This window comes from Vidua macroura, chromosome 19, assembly GCF_024509145.1.
Source record: "Vidua macroura isolate BioBank_ID:100142 chromosome 19, ASM2450914v1, whole genome shotgun sequence".
NCBI lineage: Eukaryota > Metazoa > Chordata > Aves > Passeriformes > Viduidae > Vidua > Vidua macroura.
In genome coordinates, this window is record NC_071589.1 from 764,457 (window position 1) to 783,477 (window position 19,021).

The 19,021-nt window shown below is 63.2% G+C and overlaps 2 protein-coding genes across 4 annotated transcripts in view; both read right to left on the minus strand.

The window, feature by feature from the left end:
- PIK3R6 (phosphoinositide-3-kinase regulatory subunit 6) overlaps nucleotides 1–19,021 on the minus strand; it is a 29,707-nt gene that overhangs the window by 1,415 nt on the left and 9,271 nt on the right. Inside the window, exons 3-20 of one of the 3 annotated variants that reach the window (XM_053994834.1) lie at nucleotides 18,885–18,968; nucleotides 16,988–17,079; nucleotides 16,627–16,695; nucleotides 16,121–16,253; nucleotides 15,207–15,276; nucleotides 14,664–14,847; nucleotides 13,838–13,985; nucleotides 13,446–13,532; nucleotides 12,445–12,898; nucleotides 11,792–11,891; nucleotides 10,954–11,070; nucleotides 10,177–10,287; nucleotides 8,191–8,281; nucleotides 7,502–7,572; nucleotides 7,195–7,285; nucleotides 6,736–6,806; nucleotides 6,122–6,234; nucleotides 5,311–5,482 (exon numbers count right to left, since the gene is read on the minus strand). In XM_053994834.1, the coding sequence (XP_053850809.1) occupies nucleotides 5,326–5,482; nucleotides 6,122–6,234; nucleotides 6,736–6,806; nucleotides 7,195–7,285; nucleotides 7,502–7,572; nucleotides 8,191–8,281; nucleotides 10,177–10,287; nucleotides 10,954–11,070; nucleotides 11,792–11,891; nucleotides 12,445–12,898; nucleotides 13,446–13,532; nucleotides 13,838–13,985; nucleotides 14,664–14,847; nucleotides 15,207–15,276; nucleotides 16,121–16,253; nucleotides 16,627–16,695; nucleotides 16,988–17,079; nucleotides 18,885–18,968 (2,243 nt within the window). In that variant the 3' untranslated portion in view covers nucleotides 5,311–5,325. Of the gene's footprint in view, nucleotides 1–4,555; nucleotides 5,483–6,121; nucleotides 6,235–6,735; nucleotides 6,807–7,194; nucleotides 7,286–7,501; nucleotides 7,573–8,190; nucleotides 8,282–10,176; nucleotides 10,288–10,953; nucleotides 11,071–11,791; nucleotides 11,892–12,444; nucleotides 12,899–13,445; nucleotides 13,533–13,837; nucleotides 13,986–14,663; nucleotides 14,848–15,206; nucleotides 15,277–16,120; nucleotides 16,254–16,626; nucleotides 16,696–16,987; nucleotides 17,080–18,884; nucleotides 18,969–19,021 lie in introns of those variants that run through there. The other 2 variants (XM_053994833.1, XM_053994835.1) reach the window with 2 other exon arrangements.
- On the minus strand, nucleotides 1,331–3,374 carry MFSD6L (major facilitator superfamily domain containing 6 like). Its single transcript, XM_053995068.1, has one exon. The coding sequence runs from the start codon at nucleotides 3,372–3,374 to the stop codon at nucleotides 1,434–1,436; it is 1,941 nt and encodes a 646-aa protein (XP_053851043.1). The 3' UTR covers nucleotides 1,331–1,433.

A 19,021-nucleotide genomic window follows, 5' to 3' on the forward strand; every position in this document is an offset into this window, starting at 1 on the left:
GAAAGCATCTGATGTACAGATAATGCGGGATCGATGCATACGGAGCGCGGAATTACCGCCCGGGAGCCCTTCCCTTGTCCCCGGCGCTTCCTGCCGAGCCCACAGCACGACAGGGTGACACTGCCAGGCCATTTGCATATGCCACACTAAATGTGCATTTCCATAAACATTCTGCTTTCTGCAGCTGCCTGTCTCGGGGCTTGTGAGCCACCCAGGCAGATGTGACTGAAATCCATCCCTCTGCACAGGAACGATGCGGTTCCCTGAGCAAGGAACACCTGATCCACTGACAGCAGCCTTTGCTGCTGGCTGAAGGGACTCCAAGGCTCATTTAAACCGCGCTGAAGATCTTTTGATGACATCAGACACCGATTTCCCATTGAGAAGCAGAACTTACCTCCCGGAGAGGGGCTGAAATCTGTGTCTTGGAGGTGAAGCCAGGGCAGGTAAGGAGGTTTAACCCCGGAATGGGTTAAAAGAGGAAGGCTGGAAACCGGTGACTTCCGGCTGGGAATAACCTGGGATAACTCAGTGGGAAGGAGATCCTCTAGCATGGACCGAGTGCCGCTCTCTGCTTCTGCACCTGTGCCCAGGTGTTGCTTTGGGGGTCCCCTGGTTAGTGAGGGACAGAAATAAATTCCCCTTCTCTCTCCGGGGTTGTGGCTGTCCCTGCCTGGCTGCTTCAGCAGCCGGAGGAGCCCTGCTCAGGATCCAGCTGACCCCGGGCAGATGTCCCATCCCGCCCTCCGGAAATTCCCAGCCCGCAGAAGTGACAGCGGTCGGGAGGGACACCGGTCCCTGTCACCTGGAATGCCGGGCACACCTTAAACCTGCAGCAGGAAGTGCCCAGGTGGGCCGGGCCAGCCGCAGGCGCTGGCTCGGAGCACACCTGGAGGGTTTTCCCAGCAGTTCCGAGCAGGAGCCCGCTGAAATCACAAAGCACGACTCGGCAGATGGTCTGTGGAAAAACCTTCTTTTACAAATGAACCAGGTTTTTATTCACATCCCTTATAAAGTGCAAAGAGTTCACAGCCACCCTGGAAGAGTTCTGTGTGCTGTCAGCATGCCAATAATTTCCATTTGGTTGTGTCACAGCCCAGGTCACAACTGTCACTCACAGCTTCAGCAGCAGCTCTGGCAGCGACAATTCAAATTTGGTTTTTGATAAAAACTCAGCTACATTCATTTAGCCAACGTACACCTGAAATATCCTTTTGGGATTTTAGAAGCAAAATCATCAAGTTAAAAAGGAAAAATTACAAAAATGCAGAATGCTATAAAGTAAGAAAATAAGATTTATAATTTTTTTTTTAAATAAAAATCTCTCCTGTCAGATATAGCCTGTATATATTTAGCAGTTTCGAGTTGATGGTGATTTCTGGATATCATCATTACACCAGGTTCCCATTCCACCCCGCAGATTTAGGTACAGACTAGCTGATCCCATGCTGCTGTATCCAATTCCTGTTAAAGCTCTCATCCTTCATAGCCTTTACCAGCCAGTCCTTCTCGTCCTCCTCCTCGGAGTCACTCATTTCACTGGAATCAGCAGCCAGGAGCCGGGAATAATTAATTTTTCTCTGCCGGGGCAATTTGGACCGGACAATCAGGAAGAAGAGGACCCAGAGGCCGAGCCCCGCGCAGCCGGCCTGGAGCAGCACGGGCAGCCCGAAGCGCTGCAGCACAAAGCCGCCGCCGAGGCTGCCCGGGCCGGCTCCTCCCGCGCACAGCCCCCGCGGCAGGGCGCGCTCCGTGCCCCGCACGGCCGCGTCCCCCACTGTCCCCTCCAGCCGCCAGCCCAGCGCCCCGCCGCTGAGGCCGGGCAGCGCCTGCACCGCCAGCGCCGCCCACGGAGCCCGGAGCAGGGAAAAGCTCAGGAGCTGCGCTGCCAGCGCGCCCAGGCTCAGCACCTCCAGCCCGCTGCCCGGCAGCGCCCGCAGCAGCTGCGGCCTGAGCGGGTGAAGGGCCAGCTCTGCCAGCGGCCCCAGGGCCACCCAGAGCCCCATGAGGAGCTCGCTGCTGCCCTGGTCCTGCAGCTGCCACAGGAGGAAGTTGTGGGTGGCAGAGCTGGCAGCACCCACGAGGAACGCGGTGCCCGCCAAGAGCAGCGCCCGGCCGTCCCCCCGCAGCAGCGACAGCGCCTTGGCCAGCCCGGGAGCGCGGGCGCTCTGCCTGGGAACGTGGCCGGGGAAGAAGACGCTGACCACCAGGGAGAGCATCACCAGGACAGCGTAGCCGTAGAAGTGCACGGCGAGGCGGGGGATGGAGCCGCCGAGGGAGCAATCCAGCCGATCCACCAGCACGGACACGCCGCACGCTCCGGCGGCCGCGCCCACCGAGCCCCACGGCCACAGCCGCCCGTACCTGCCCGTGGCGTCCACAAAGTCCAGGTACTCGTAGACACTCTCATCCATGGTCCATTCCAGGGAAGTGGCCAACAGCTCCCAGAGCACCACAGCGCCCAGGACCATGAGAAAAACCTGGTACCCTCTGTCCTGGGAGATGCTCTGCACTGCCTCCAAGCTGGCATCTCGAGAGTCTGAAAGGTTTCCAGGCGAGTGGGCATCTCCAACAGCGGGAAGAGCTGTTTTAAACAAAGCTGGCTCACTACCCTCAGCGGCATTTAGGCTTTCCTCAGCATTATCAGCAAGATCGGTGGCAGCAGAGTCTGGAGTTTCCCCCTGGAGCTCAGGGAAGGGAGGTCCGTAGGATGCCGGCCCTCCTGGTTCCGGTGTCTGCTGATCGATGCCTGTCACTGTCCAGCCAGAGGGACCATCCAAGGAGCCTTTTCCCTTTGGATCACCTTCCCCAACACCTCTGCCGCGTTCCTGAAGCACACCTGTTGTGCCCAACAACCCCCGGGAGGTTGAACTGCCCACAGCGGGCTTCCTGCTCGCTGCCAACGCGTCAGCAGCCGCTGTCCCCGCTCCCCCTGGCACAGCTGTGGTGCGCGGCAGAGCGCTCGGGGTTAACGCTCTGTCACGGCCCGTGCCGGGGCTGGGCACCGGCGTGAGCAGAGTGGCAGGGGGCCCGGGGGGCAGCGGGGAGGGCGGGGAGCCGGGCAGGCCGAGCTGCAGGCTGCGGTCGCAGCCCGCGTCCCCCGCGCTCCCCGTGAGCGCCAGGCTGGCCCCGGCCGAGCCCAGCACCGACCCCGCCAGCAGCAGCCGCCCCCGGCCCCGCGGGCAGCACAGCGGCACGGCGAGCGCCGCCAGCAGCCGGGCCCCGGCCGCGGCCCCCACGAGCGGCGCGGGCAGCCCGAGCAGCCGCAGGTAGAGCGGCAGGAAGGGCTCGGCGCAGCCCCGGGCCGCGCCCTGCAGCAGCCGGAACAGCGCGGCCAGCGCCAGTGGCCGGCCCACGTCCCAGCGCTCGCTCATGGCCCCCGCCGCACGTCCTCACCCGCTGCCGCCGCCGCTCCCCGCCGGCCCCGCTCCGGCCGGGGCGGAGCGGCCGCACCCGCGGCACCGGGCGGCTCCGGCCCGGCCGCACCTGCCCCGCCCCGGGGCCGGCGGGGGCGCAGCGCCGTGTGCGGGCCGGGCCGGGAATGGCCCGAGACCGGAATGGCCCGGGACCGGAACGGCCCGGCACCGACACCGGAATGGCCCGGGACCGACACCGGAACGGCCCGGGACCGACACTGGAATGGCCCAGGACCGGCACCGGAATGGCCCGGGACCGACACCGGAATGGCCCGGGACCGACACCGGAACGGCCCGGGACCGACACTGGAATGGCCCAGGACCGGCACCGGAATGGCCCGGCACCAGCACGGGAATGGCTCGGGACCGGAACGGCCCGGGACCGACACCGGAATGGCCCGGGACCGACACCGGAATGGCCCGGGACCGGAACGGCCCGGGACCGACACCGGAATGGCCCGGGACCAGCACCGGAATGGCCCGGGACCGGAACGGCCCGGGAGCGACACCGGAATGGCCCGGGACCAGCACGGGAATGGCCCGGCACGGGCACCGGAATGGCCCGGGACCGGAACGGCCCGGGACCGGCACCGGAATGGCCCGGGACCGGAACGGCCCAGAACCGACACCGGAACGGCCCAGGACCAGCACCGGAATGGCTCCAGACCAACTCCGGAATGGCCCGAGACCAGAACGGCCCGGCACCGGCACGGGAGTGGCCCGGGACCGACACCAGAATGGTCCGGTACTAACACGGCCCGGCACCGGCACGGGAGTGGCCCGGGACCAGCACCGGAGTGGCCCGGGGCGGCCCCGTCCCGCAGGATCCCGGCATGGCTCGGGCTGGAAGGGGCCGCGGCGCTCATCCGGCTGCGCTTCCGCTGGGCTCGGAGGGGACCGGCCCGAGGCTCGCCCTCATCCCGGCCCGCCGGGGCGCGGGGGACGCGGACGGGAGCCACATGGAACGGGATTGTGTCCAGGTGCGCGTGGAATATCCCCAGTGAGGGACGCTGCACAGCCTCTCCGGACAATCTGTGCAGGGCTCGGTCAGTGCACAGGGAAGAGCTGAACCCCGCGTTCAGCTGGAGCTCCTGAGCATCCGTTCCCCAGCCCCGTGCAAACACACAACGACCACCAACTGGCAGCTTCAGTTCTTTCAATTGGCACTGAAAGGATTGCACCCTCCGGTACAAGTCGTCCATGACACCTGTACAAATAATTTATCCTCCATCTACACAATTTACAGCTGTACAGAACAACTTCTGGACACCAGCCCACCCTCCAGCCCAGCTCCAAGCCTTTTGGCTTTCTGAGCCTTTTCTTTGTGTGTGCAAACCGCACAGGGAAGCCCCGAAGAGGCAGAGGGGCGCAGAGCCACTGGTCGCCCCTTAAAGCCCGCACGATCCCAACAACAGCAGCTGCTTGTGAGGGGTCTCCTGAGACGCCTGAGAGCTCCCTCAGCTTCCTTCAGGGACGCGATGTTTGCTGCCCAAGTCCGGCACAGGGGAGCCCCAACAGCGTTTGGCTTGTGAGGTGAAGAGCTGACCCCTGCTGGGCTGTGACATCTCCAAAAGAATCACTGCTGCTGCCAGCGGCCCCGCAGGACAGCCAGCGCCTCCTCCCGCGGGCCTTCCTCACTCCTCCTCAACGGAGGAGCTCAGAGCCTTTCCCTGACTTGTGCAAAAGGTGAAAGCTCAGTCCTGCAGCACGGCCGTGCCCTTGGCAGGGGCCTGGGGCCATTGTCACACTGTCACCTGCTGTGCCCTCCAAGCCTGTCCGCCTCTGCTGGGGCAGCTCTTCACACCATTACCATTTAAAGTCACCACTGGTGGCTTTTAGTGCATTTTCTTTCCCCACGTCCTCTGTGCTGACCCCACGTCATAACTCACAGCACCTTTTCCCGTCTCCTTCACGGGATGACTCCTGCAAAAGTGTTGATGGGCAGCAGCAGAGACTTGGGCAGGTATTTCACGAGCCCCACGTCTTCTGTTTCCTGAGGGCTGAATTTCGTGGTCCTCGTCTTCTGCAGGCAGTAGCTGGGCTCGAGGCAGGGAGACACCTCCAGGCTGGAAGAGCACAGAACACATTTCCTGCATCCCTGAGCAAACCCCAGCTCTCCCACTGCCTCTGGGGGAGGGCTCTCCCCCTGCCAGGTGCAGCTGCATTTCTGCTTTTTGCAGCTGGGTTTGACTGCAGAGATGAGCTGCTGGGTGTCCGTGCTTGACACAAAGCTCCCGAGCCTGGCTCGGTGGGACTCGGGAATTCACAGCTTATGTTGGCTGGACCTTGAACCACCAGCACATGCCATGTCACTGCAGCTGCTCCAGGCGCATTAATCCTGGCCATTCCCACAGGGCTGGGTCCTCTCCCCCAGCTGCACCTGCTGGAGACCCCGGGGGAGGGATGCAGTCAGTGCACAGAGCATCAGCATCCTGATATAATTCACCATGCAGGAGATCTGAGCTCTGCTTGTCCCTGGAGGTGCCTGCTTTTCTAGTGCCTCGATGGCAGCACCTTTTGTGTAAAGCACCGTTTGATTCCTCACACCATCTCCCAAAAACACAAGTGTGGGAGAGCCCCAGCGTGCCCCGCTTTCCCTGGAGAAGGGACGAGGGGTTTTTGTCATGGATGAGGATCAGGGCTCCCGGGAAGACAGGAGGGGAGGCGGGGCAGGTGTGCAGAGCCTGGCACCCCGGGGTTCTCACCCGATCACGTCCCTGTAGGTTCTCCTGCTGTCCTTGTCCAGCCGCACCGTGAAGGGTCTCTGCTCTGGGCTCCTGATCTTGATATTCCGTGTTCTGAACCTGTTTGCCACAGCCTGGATGGGGAGAGGAGGGAGAGCCTGCTGAGGCTGTCCCTCCCCTCCCTGGGCTGTGTGCTGGGCGTGACAGGGACAGAAAATGACATTTCTCATTCAGAACCTGGCAGTGACCAGCAGGGATGAGAGTGACCAGCAGGGAGGGCAGTGACCAGCAGGGATGAGAGTGACCAGCAGGGAGGGCAGTGACCAGCAGGGATGAGAGTGACAGCAGGGATGAGAGTGACAGCAGGGATGAGAGTGACCAGCAGGGATGAGAGTGACCAGCAGGGAGGGCAGTGACCAGCAGGGATGAGAGTGACCAGCAGGGATGAGAGTGACCAGCAGGGAGGGCACCCAGGGTGTCTGGGGCTTTGGCTCAAACATCCAGACTTTTCCACAGAAAATAATTACCGAACGCCCTTGGAGCAGGGTGGCCCCAAAGCCTTCTCCTCCCCACAGGGCCGCCCCTTTCCCTGCTGTCGAAGGGATTTTGGCCCCGAGGATCCCACGGGTACTCACTGAGAACGAGCGGCCTGCCAAGTTGCTGGTCCTGATGATCTCGGTGATGGTCACGCTCAGGCAGCCCAGGTCTGGGACAGAAGCAGAGGGTTGGGCTGGGGCCATGGCACAACCTCAGCTCAGCTCTCCGGGGCCTGCCCCACGGCTGGGTGCACTGGCTGTGGACACACAGGACTCCAGCAGGCTCCATGGGCACAGGAATTGTGTGGGATCGTGCCCGGGGTGGAGAGCTCAGAGGCTGTGCCAAGGGCCAGCTGGAAGGGGAAGGCTGGAGCAGAGGGAAGATGCTGAAATCCCATCTGAGCCTCATTCCTGAGAAAACCCCAACCAGACCATGGGGACACCAATATTCCTGTCACTGATTCCACCCCCAGAGCCCAGACACAGCTGGCACCAAGGACCATGGCCAGATTTACTGCACTGAGCTCCAGAAACCTCAGCAAAGCAGGAGGATCCCACCTTCAGCCTCCTCAGCTGGGATGGCTTTCATCAGCAGGCCCGTGGAGCGCAGGGACAGGGCCAGCTCCTTGTGCCGGTCACTCAGCACGACCTGCGGGCAAGGGGCAGGGTCAGTGTCCTGGCAGTGCCCTGGCAGGGCTGGGCACAGCTTGTCACAAACACAGGGGAGCTAACAGGTTCACCACAGCCCCTCTGTCCTCGCCTGGACAGCAATTCCAGGGGAAAGAGGGAGGGTCAGTCCCCTTTTCGGAGATCTGTGCCCTGCTGGGCAGCCCTGGGAGCAGAGACATTTGGGAGCCCCACTCACCCTCCTGTAGGTCACGGTGAGATCCATGCCAGGCCCATCCAGGGTGCTTTTCCTCTTGGTCGTGCTCAGCTCTGCAGGGAGGGAACCGGGTGGGGTTGAATCTGCCTCATCCCCCCTGCCTGTGCTCAGCAGAGAGGGATCCTCCCCTGGGCTGAGCCCCCCCATTGTCCCACCACGGCCTTCTGCCACACTTTGTCCCTTCTGTCCCTGCCTCGGGAGCTGAGGCTCTGTGCCAGTGGGACAGACTCACTGCAGGCTCTGTGCCAGCCTCAGTGGCAAATGTCCCCTGGATGGGACACCAGAGCTGGGTGGGACTGCTGGAGCAGCCCAGCCTCCAAGCACCGCTGTTCCATCCCTGGCAGCTCGAGGAACTGGATTTCTAACAGGAAAAACGTCTGGCTGTGAAGCCCAGCTTGTTTCCTCAGCTCAGTCAGGGCTCAGGTGCAGCTCCCGAGCGTCCTGGAGCCACACAAAGGCACAGAGCACAAACCCTGGCTGAGCCCGAGCCAGGGCACCAGGCCTTGCACCAGCCTCATCTCCTGGGCCCAGGAGGGAGCTGGAGGCGATCAGGGAAGTCTTGCCAGGAACAAGGAGTATTGGCCACAGCCTGGAGCTCCGCGGGCTGGGGGTGGCGTGGCTGGGAGCTGGGGATGGCCGGAGCCCTGTCCAGGCTGGTGGGACACACACACCTCTGTGCGAGGGGCTGTCCTGCACCTGGGTCAGCAGCTCCGTGAGGAACACGTCCTCAGCTGGGTCCTGCGCCGGGTCCTGGAACAGGACCTGAAAGAGAGGAAGAGCCCTGAGAGGAAGAGCCCTGGGAGACACATCTCTGAGAGGAACAGCCCTGAGAGGAACATCCCTGAGAGGAACAGCCCTGGGAGACACAGCGCTGAGAGACACATCCCTGGCAGGAAGAGCCCTGGGAGGAACAGCCCTGAGAGGAACATCTCTGAGAGGAACAGCCCTGGGAGGAACAGCCCTGAGAGACACATCCCTGAGAGGAACATCCCTGAGAGGAACATCCCTGAGAGGAACAGCCCTGGGAGACACATCTCTGAGAGGAACAGCCCTGAGAGGAACATCCCTGAGAGGAAGAGCCCTGGGAGGAACAGCCCTGAGAGGAACATCCCTGAGAGGAAGAGCCCTGGGAGGAAGAGCCCTGGGAGGAACAGCCCTGAGAGGAACATCCCTGAGAGGAAGAGCCCTGGGAGGAAGAGCCCTGGGAGGAACATCCCTGGGAGGCACATCCCTGAGAGGAACATCCCTGAGAGGAACACCTCTCAGGACGTCTCCTCCGTCACCCTGAGGTGTCACACGAGGCTTGCAGCCCGGACAGCTTCTCCAGAGCAGCCACGGGGGAGCTGGGCCCTGACCGTGGCTCTCAGGGTTCCTGTGGGGTGGGGGAGCTGCCCTGGCTCCGTTTCCTGAGCTCCAGGAGGGTGGTGGGCCCTGCCAGAGGCGCGGGGACCTGGCCAGCCGGGCCACGGGCAGTGTCCCGTGCCACTGGATGTCACTGTGCCCTCGGGGATGAGCCAGCTCCCGCCGCACCGGGAGCGCTTCCCCCAGGCCAGGCTGAGCTGCTGCTGAGCTTCAGGGGACGCCGTTTCTCTGTGACCCAGCCTCAAGGGCCAGGTCACTCCAGCCCCAGGGATTATTTCCTTCCCACGGGCCCGTACTGGGCGAGAGGTGCAGAGCAGCTCCTGGAGAGCCTGTCCCAGCCACTCACACCCAGCTCCTGTGAGACTTGGCTGGCGCCTGGGGCAGCTCCCCGCAGCCAGCCAGGAGCAGGGGGCCTCACCCAGGGCAGAGTTCACAGCCCAGCAGCCCCACGCCCTGCATGGCAGGAGAGCAGCTCAGGGGCCTCTGTCTCAAACCACATCTGGAGCAGCTCCTCGTGCCCTGCCTGAACCACCCACGCTCTCACTGCCGGGCTTCACCTCGGAGCAGAGACGAGTGGGAGAACATTTCACCCGAAAATCAAAATGCCCAAGGCCCGGGTGCTCCAAGGACTGACAGGCCGTGGGTTATTAAAGTCCTGGAGATGCTTCACCAGGAGTTACCAAAGCTCTTTGCAAGCCTCGTGCAGGGGCTCCTCCTGTGCTGCAATAGGTGCCCCAGTGGCTGTGAGCAGATTAAAAGGAGCTCTGTGCATCAGCCTGAGCTTTGGAGGGGCTGCCAGAGGAGCAGGGAGGGAAGGGTTAATGCTGTATGCCCAAATTTAGCCCTTCTTTCTTGTATCAAGTGCCAGGCCTCACCCTGATACCATTTCAGAGCAAAGCTGGCAGGAAATCAATCAAATGGTGCTGCAGGAAACCCTGCAAAGCCCCTGCAGGTACAGGAGGCTTTGGCAAAGCTCCTCAGCAAAGCCCTGCTTGCCCCCAGCACCTGAAGCAGGAGGAGGTCCAGGGCTCCTGAACACCCCGAGCCCAGCAGAGCAGCACATCCATGACCCTGTGGGGCTTTTCAAGGCTCCCTTTGCCGAGCTGAGATCCCCACACGGCCCTGCCGGGGTCATTGGCTCCAGCTGTGGGAGCTGGCAGGGAGGGACGGGCTGGGGGAACGGGGATCCAGGCTCGGATCTGCTGGATGCCCCCCGAGCCCGCTGGCTCTGCACAGCTCTGCCAGCCCCTGCAGGGCCGCTGGAGGCCCGGGGCTGTGCCAGCCGTGCCACCCACCTTGACAGAGTGCACCTGGAAGCAGACGGGCTGGGTGCCCATGCGGGCGTAGTAGGCGATGACATCGGTGAGGAACGGGTCGGTCACCAGGGCCCTGCTCGGTGACGACGGCTGGGGGGCAAATCACAGGCTGGCTCAGCCCCTGTCACTTCTCAAAAACCCTGCCACAAAGTCTCACACCTTCCTGGACACGGAGTGAGGGATGAGCTGTCCTCCGGCCTCGCCACTCACAGGGAGCGGGAGCTGCGCCCACCTCCCAGCCCTTTCTGCGTGGGCTGTCAGTGGTGGTGGCTCAGACTGCCGGGAAATGACAGCTGGGGGGATTTCAGCAAAGGTTTTCTTTCTTGAAATCTGCCATTTCCTGTCCCCCGGCCAAAAAAAAAACCCATCACAGCAAATGGTTCTTGTGGGCTGGGGCAGTGTCAGACACGGGCACCTCCTGGGGAGGGTTTGCAGAGGAAATTTCTGCCTGGGGCTGGAGAGCCCTGCAGGGCCTGGGGAGGGTTTGCAGAGGAAATTTCTGCCTGGGGCTGGAGAGCCCTGCAGGGCCTGGGGAGGGTTTGCAGGGGAAAATCTCTGCCTGGGGATGGAGAGCCCTGCAGGGCCTGGGGAGGGTTTGCAGGGGAAAATCTCTGCCTGGGGCTGGAGAGCCCTGCAGGGCCTGGGGAGGGTTTGCAGGGGAAAATCTCTGCCTGGGGCTGGAGAGCCCTGCAGGGCACAGACCCCTCCTCAGGTGCTGCGGGTGATTTTTGGGGAATGGGAAGGTTTTCCTCGTACCATGGTGGCCAGCTTGGGGATCATGTGGCACAGGGTGTTGATGTTGCTCTCGTACCAGGGGTCAGCCCTGCCCAGGTACCTGGCCACCTCGCACAGCTCCTCGGGGCCAGCGTGGTCCTGCAGGGAAACACAGCTCACAGTCACTCCAGCCTGGGGACTCTTTGCTTTTCCTGGGCTTGTATTGAGCAAAAACGTCAGGAGAAGGTCCTGGAGAACCCCTCCCAGCCCTACATCCAGCTCCTGTGGGACTTGGCTCACACTTCTGGGAAGCCTCCTGCAGCCAAGGAGGAACAGGGGGGCTCACCATATCAGGAGCCATAAGGAGGTAGAGACACCTGTGACATTCCCCCTTCCCTTCCCTTTCCCTGCTCAAACTCATTTAGCAGGCGCTCAAGCACAAAACTTCCCTGAGGAATGAAAAGAAGGAATTCTGATTTTTAAACAGCCTGTTTGTCGGGGGTCACAGCCAGCTCTGGGCCAGCTTAAAATATCCTAAATGCAATTGTTTATTTACCTCTGTCCAAGGGGAAGGGATGTGCCTGACATAAACCACAAGCAGAGACTCACAGACCTAAACCCGGGGCCATGGCCAAGGAGGGAAAGCCCTCAATGAGCAGCAGCTGCTTCCCCTCAGCATCTGGGAGGTGGGAAAAGCAGCAGTCTTCAGCTAAGCCTCAGGGATCCCTCTGCAGCTGAGGCCTGGAGGCAGAACTGAAGGGCTGCGACCCCAAACTGAGCCCAGCAGCTCCGTGTTGGCTCCCACCCTCCCTGTTCTGGGGCCAGGGCAGGGACGGGCGGGCGTTCCTGATCCCCCAAACTCCCATCCCCCGGCACTCACGGCAGCAGCCGAGGGCTGAGCCTGCCCCGGCACCACGGGGATGTGGTAGAACTGCAGGTCCAGCCTGGGCGTCAGGAACACTCGGCGGGCTTCCCGCTTCCTGAAATGAGAACGGAGATGTCCCGAGGGGAAGGGGCAGAAGGTGGCTGGGCAGTGCCAGGACACTGTGCCTGCTCTGCCACGTGCCCCCCTCACTGCCTCCTTGCCCAGGATGTGCCCTGGGTTCCCAAATCAGGCAAGGGGAGGTGATGGGGAGCCTCAGGGAGGTTTTTGTCAGGCCAGGCATCCCTGCACACCCAGCTCTGCTCTCAGGCTGCCCACACTGTCACCCACCCCCACCCCACCCCCAGCTGGGGACAGCCAGCTGGGAAACAGCTTCTCTGTAGGATTTTTCCCTTTGGCACGGGAAAACACCTTGCCTCGTTTGTTGTTCGTTTAACCGCGCCCACGGGCAGAGGGGAGGAGTGGCCGTGCGCATCACCTGGGCCACGAGAGCCGCCGGTGACGGTCGGCTGCGTTTGGGAGCCAAACGCCGGGACCCCAGCCCGCCCCGGGTACCGCTGAGCCCCAGCCCGCCCCCAGCCCGCCCCCAGCCCGGAGGGCAGAGCGGCCGCTGCGCTGCTGTCCCCCCGAGCCCGGGTGGCCCCGGGTACCTGAGGGAGTGGAAGGCTTGTGCCAGGCGGCCCAGGATGCGATCGTCCCCCAGCAGCACCACGCGGGCGGTGTGCAGCCTCCGGAGCGGGGCCGCGGGCTCGGGGGGCATCCCTGCCCTGCTGGGCATCTTCCCGGGGGGCTTCCCCCCGGGCACAGCGCTGCCGGCCTGCAGGAAGGCCACGCTGTCCAGCGGGGACGGCTTTTTCTTGATGCCGCCCTTCCTGTGGAGCCGGGAGCGCTCGGCGGCCGCGGCGCAGGGCGCGCAGGGCTCCTCCTGCGCGGGCAGGTCCCGCTCGATGCCGCTGTCGGTGGACAGCACGGAGAAGCGGCTCTGCCCGCAGCAGCCGCAGCCCGCCAGCATGTCCGGCATCTCCACGGGCTCCAGCTCCTGCCCCAGGCCCTCGGGCTCGCAGCTCTGCGACAGCGGGCGCAGGAACAGCACCAGCTCCTTCCCTGCGGGCGCGGAGCGCTGTCAGCAGGGAGAGGCGGCGCAGCCGGGCTCGGCCCGGTCCTGCCCCAGCTTCCCTCCTCCCGGGGAGCCCGCAGGGCTGAGAGCTCTGCCAGCGGCTCCGAGGGCAGCCCCTCCTTCAGCCCCACTCCCACTGAGAGGGATCGCTGCCACTCCAGTCCCAGAACCCCAGAGTGGCTCGGGTTGGAGGGGACCTTGAGGATCACCTTGAGGATCACCTCGTTCCCAAGCCCTGCCATGGCAGGGACACCAGAGCAGGCTGCTCCGAGCTCCACCCAGCCTGGCTTGGACACTGCCAGGGGTCCAGGGGCACCCACAGCAGCCAGGTACTCCGGGCACGTCCTGCTGCAGCCCCAGCTCCTTCACCCCTTCATGCCCAGGAGGGAGGGCTGGGGCAGCCAGACAGATCTGCACGAGCTTGGGACAATGGTGCCCGAGCTCCCTGCCCAAGGGTCAGGCCTAAGTGACCCCTTTGGGACAGGACCCCCAGGCTCAGACCCCACCCAGCACCCCCAGCCCCGGGGCACTCACAGAGCTGCTCGTCTTCTGTCCACAGGTGGAAGCTGATGTTGGGGTTGGGCAGAGGGGTCCCCTGCAGCCCTTCCTGGGGAGCATTCCCTGGGAAAACAAGGATGATTGGAGCACGTGGGAGCGTTTCCCCACACAGGAGCACGAGCCCCCAGTGCTGAGCACTGGCTGAGGCAGCCCTGGGGCTCTCCCAGCCCAGTGCTCCTGGGGTGAGGCCAGATGTGAGGCTGTGAGGCCCCTGCTCTCACAAGCCGAGCCATCACCAAGTGTCTGCACCATTGGTGGGAGGGAGAAACGGAAAGGGGGAAACTGGGGCACGGGCTGGAGCCATGGCAGGGACACAGTGGGGACACGAGGGCTCCCTGTCCCCGTGGGAATGTCTGCCTGGGGCTCACCTGCGGGCAAGGAGCCCAGGAGGCCGTGGTAGATCCTCTCCAGCCGCGCCGTGTGCTGGCCTCGGTCCGAGCCCCCCTCGCTGCCCGCGCCCTCCACGGCCGCCACCACCTGCTGGAACCAGTGCTCCACGTCCCCCGGGGGCAAGGCCTGTTGGGAGAGGGGCTGTCAACACCTGGGCACGGGGAACGATCAGGGCCAGGGCAGCGGGAGGGGCAGGGAGGGCAAATGAGTCCTGCAAAAATTGCTTCCCGGGGGACACGAACGTCCTCTTGTCCCCAGCGGAGACGCTGGCTGTGCTGGCTGCTTCAAGCTCCTTTTGTGGCAGCTTTGCAGCTGAAGGGCACCGTGTGCCTTGGGGCAGGGCTGGCACTTGGGGTGGCTCTGGGGACATGGGGACAGCGGGCACACGGAGGTGACCTTGGAGTGCAAATTGCCGAGAGCCCCTGCGAAGTTTCTGAGGCAGACATTTGTGTCACTGTGGCCCCACAGCTCCTTCCAGGAGGGCAGGGAGAAAACTGATTGAAACCTTTCCCCTGAGGGGTTCCTGCAGTGCCCAGGGGCTCCCAGAGGAGATAACAGAGGCTCTGTTTCAGCTTTCTTGGCAAAACCAAACTCAGACTGAAGGTTCCAGCCTCTGGCTCTGCTGCAGCCACTGCTTTCCATTCGAAGGGTGTTTGAGTTCAGCCCCAGCCCAGCTCTGGGGCTGCAGACCAGCGCTGGGGAGCTGGGGGAGGGTTCTCCACTTGCCAAAACACCTTTTGCTTCTCCAGGGCATCCAGCCAGAGCAGGGCCACGGGAAAAGCACCGGAGGAGCTGCTGCGTTACCTGGAGTCGCGCCCTGAGGCCGTGGATGTCGCAGGTGTCGCCCAGGGCCGCCTGCAGGGCGTGGGTGACCACGCAGCTCATGCAGCCCCGGGGGCTCTGGGACACCTGGGCCGCCTCGGTGTCGGTGGCCAGCGCCTTGCAGATGGCTTCGGGCAGCAGCTCGGGGTCAGCAAAGATGAAAATCCTGGGGGGCAGCAGGGTGGGCAGAGGGGGAGATGCAGATTCACATCAGCGGCACCAGGGCTGGCAGGAGCGGCTCACGTCTCACTTTTTCCATTGTCGCTGTTGATATTCCCCTTCTCCACCGTCTCCCCCCCAAGGGCAGCTCCCTGCATCCCAAAATAACGGGGGAGGAACGTGCCCCCCCCCCCGATGCAATCCTCGTGGGGTACTGGATGTCACCCAGCGGCGTCCCCAGGGCCACGAGGCTCAGGCCCAGGTTGTCTGTTCCAACCAAGACTAATTCCGAGCGTCGGAAAAGGACAGGTTTTCCCACGAGACCACGAAATGAAAGCCCAGCCCCTGCCGAGGGGCAGCGCTCACCTCTCCTGGTAGGGGAAGGGGGCGCTGCGCAGGCTCTGCTCGGAAATGACCATCCTTTGGTACAGGGTCCCTGCGAGGGGCACAAACACCCAGTGGCAGCAGCGGCAGCGGGGCAGCCCGGGGCTGCTCCCAGCTCTGCAGGCTGAGGAGGCTCTGCCGAGTCGGGGAACACCCGCTGAGTTCAGCTTAAACAGCCAGGAATTGGGCCAGAGCAAAAAAAAGGCCAAGGGCAAAGATAGGCCAGGCTGCAGGAAAAGAAACCCCCTTCTATTCCGGGATGATTTCCTGTGTTTCCCTTCCTTTGTTTCGGGCATTAGGAGCTTGGGAGCAGAGGTGGAGGCAGGAGGAAGAGCTCTGTGCCCAGGGCCACGTGGGGACGGTGTTTGGGGACACCTGAGGAGCAGCAGGATCTGTGGATCATGCCCTGGCCTGGCTCAGGGACAGTCCCCCCGTGACTGCTGCTGCGAGGGGAGCCCTGCTGGAGATCCCCTCTCTCCACTCTGAGCCGTGCCTGTACCAAAGCTCAGGGCAGAGAAAGGCGCCCCTTGGAGCTGCAGCCAAAGCAGCGCTGGGGAGGAGTGCTGGGGCTGCTGGGGGTGGGCTGAGGCTCCCCAGAATGGCACCAAAATTCCCCACCAGGTTTCTCCTGCTTCCCCTCCCCCTCTCAGGGTGTCTGCACCTTGCTCTGCTCTAGAGGATTATTTGAAAGGCTCCTATTAAGGAAAACTTGAACTGGAAGAACTTTAATGGGAACAGAGAAAAAGAACACAGAGAAAAAAGAAACCAGGTGTCCTTGGGCTTGCTCCTACACGGGGCTGTTCCTGCAGCCCCACTGACATCTCAGTGTCCACGGGGCTGTTTAGAGCTGATCTCCTCCCCCCCTCGAGGGCCCGGCCCTTGGCAGCCCCCCTCACCTGGGGCTGTCCTCTCCACCTGCAGCCTGCTGGCATAGTCCAGGCCGATGGTGCAGAAGGGCTTGGGCAGGGTCAGCAGCCTCTTGCAGAAGTCATAAACCCTGGCACAGAGCTCGTCAGGGATGCAGGGAGCCTGCAGGGGGACAGCGAGGTGACAGGCAGTGACCCCTAAATCTGCCCCAAATTCACTGCACCGAATTCACGACGGATTTAAATGCAAAACAAGGGGCAGAATCGGGCCCTGGGAACCTCCAGCGATACCCACTGGAGCTTGGGACGCTTTGTTTTGCCAGGCTGTGGCTTCTGCAGGCACTGAAAGGGCTCAGGTGGAAGGACCTGGAGCTCTGTGTGCCACAGGGACATGGGACATGCACAGCAGAGCCCAGCCGGGGCTGTCCCAGGGCTCTGCTGCTTCTGAGTGGCTGCTCCGGGTTCTGAGTGGCTTCAGGTGGCCCCTGATGTCCCCGGGCTGGGGCACCCAGGCGCGGGTTCCTGGCCCGGCTCACCTGGATCAAGGTGTACATCAGCGTGTGCAGCAGGGGGATGATGTAGTGCCGCAGGTCCCCTCGCTCGGCCTGTGGGGGCAGGGGGGGCACAGTCAGCTCCTGGCAGGGCTGGGCCGGGCAGGGGCAGCCCCAGAGCCCCCGGCGTGGGCCAGCTTCTCTGGGGTGGCACTGTCCTCCCTGGGGTGGCACTGTCCCCTCTCTGGGGTGGCACTGTCCTCCCTGGGGTGGCACTGCCCTCCCTGGGGTGGCACTGCCCTCTCTGGGGTGGTACTGCCCTCCCTGAGGTGGCACTGTCCCCTCTCTGGAGTGGCACTGTCCCTTCTCTGGTGTGGCACTGTCCCCTCTCTGGGGTGGCACTCACCCTCTCCAGCTCCTTCACCAGGATCCTGGCCAGGACACCGCTGGTTCTGGGATTCTGGTCGATTCTCTTGTGCAGGGTCCATCGCAGCATTCCTGAGGAGGGACAGCCAGGGGAGCTCAGGCCACCACGGGGGGACCCGGGTGAGCTTTCCCAGGCACCAGGGACCTGGGCAGAAACCCCCCTGGGACATCCCTGGGGCCAGGGCAGCTCCTGTGCCCTCTGCTCCCAGCTGTGCCCCTGTGCCCCTGCCCTGGCTCTGGGTACAGCCCGGCTCTGTGCTGTAATAGTAATAATAATAATAATAATAATAATAATAATAATAATAATAATAATAATAATAATAATAATTCTGGGAGTCCCTTGGCAATGGCTCCTGGAGATCCTGGGAGAAGAGGAGGATGTGAAGTTTGTTTCCTGCTCCTCCTTGCTGTGTTTGTGCCCAGCTGCTTCCCCCACCTGCCCCAAGGAATTTGGGGTCCTGCTGGTGACAGACACTGCTGGGGCTGTGCAGGGGTGGCACACGGGGTGACAGTCACACAGGGTGGCACAGGGTGACAGAGACTGCTGGGGCTGTGCAGGGGTGGCACACAGGGTGACAGTCACACAGGGTGACACACGGGGTGACAGTCACACAGGGTGTCACACTGGGTGACAGTCACACAGGGTGGCACAGGGTGACAGTCACACAGGGTGGCACACGGGGTGACAGTCACACAGGGTGTCACACTGGGTGACAGTCACACAGGGTGGCACACAGGGTGACAGTCACACAGGGTGTCACACTGGGTGACAGTCACAGAGGGTGGCACACGGTGACAGTCACACAGGGTGGCACACAGGGTGACAGTCACACAGGGTGGCACACGGTGACAGTCACACAGGGTGGCACAGGGTGACAGTCACAGAGGGTGGCACAGGGTGACAGAGGCTGCTGGGGCTGTGTAGGGGTGTCACACGGGGTGACAGTCACACAGGGTGGCACACAGGGTGACAGTCACAGAGGGTGTCACACGGGGTGACAGTGACACAGGGTGTCACACAGTGACAGTCACACAGGGTGGCACAGGGTGACAGTCACACAGGGTGGCACAGGGTGACAGTCACACAGGGTGGCACGGGGTGACAGTCACAGAGGGTGGCACAGGGTGACAGTCACAGAGGGTGTCACACGGGGTGACAGTCACACAGGGTGGCACAGGGTGACAGTCACACAGGGTGGCACACGGTGACAGTCACACAGGGTGGCACGGGGTGACAGTCACAGAGGGTGTCACACGGGGTGACAGTCACAGAGGGTGTCACACGGGGTGACAGTGACACAGGGTGTCACACAGGGTGACAGTCACAGAGGGTGGCACACGGGGTGACAGTGACACAGGGTGTCACACAGGGTGACAGTCACAGAGGGTGGCACACGGGGTGACAGTGACACAGGGTGGCACAGGGTGACAGTCACACAGGGTGGCACACAGGGTGACAGTCACAGAGGGTGGCACAGGGTGACAGTCACACAGGGTGGCACACGGTGACAGTCACACAGGGTGGCACAGGGTGACAGTCACACAGGGTGGCACACGGTGACAGTCACAGAGGGTGGCACAGGGTGACAGTCACACAGGGTGGCACACGGTGACAGTCACACAGGGTGGCACAGGGTGACAGTCACACAGGGTGGCACACGGTGACAGTCACACAGGGTGGCACACGGTGACAGTCACAGAGGGTGGCACACAGGGTGGCAGAGGCTGCTGGGCACGGACGCAGCTGATGAAGGGTTCGGCCCCTCGGGTTGGGAGGGGCGGGTGGGCGCAGCCCCGCGTCCCCGCTGGCAGGGGGAGGGGAGGGGAGGGGGTCGGGGCAGCAGCGCCCGCGGGGCCGGGCGGTGGCGGTCCCTCACCTCGGTCGCTCTGGCAGGAGGGGTGGTGCCCGTCCAGCTCCCGCAGCAGCGCCCGCACCCGCCGCAGGATGTCCGACTCCAGCTCTGCAAGGGACGGCGGCACCTGAGCCGGGCCGGCCCCCCCGGCGGGGACAGCC

What these genes read in the sequence shown, in the direction of transcription:
- MFSD6L (XM_053995068.1), bottom strand. Translation starts at nt 3,374, where the DNA reads ATGAGCGAGCGCTGGGACGTGGGCCGGCCACTGGCGCTGGCCGCGCTG.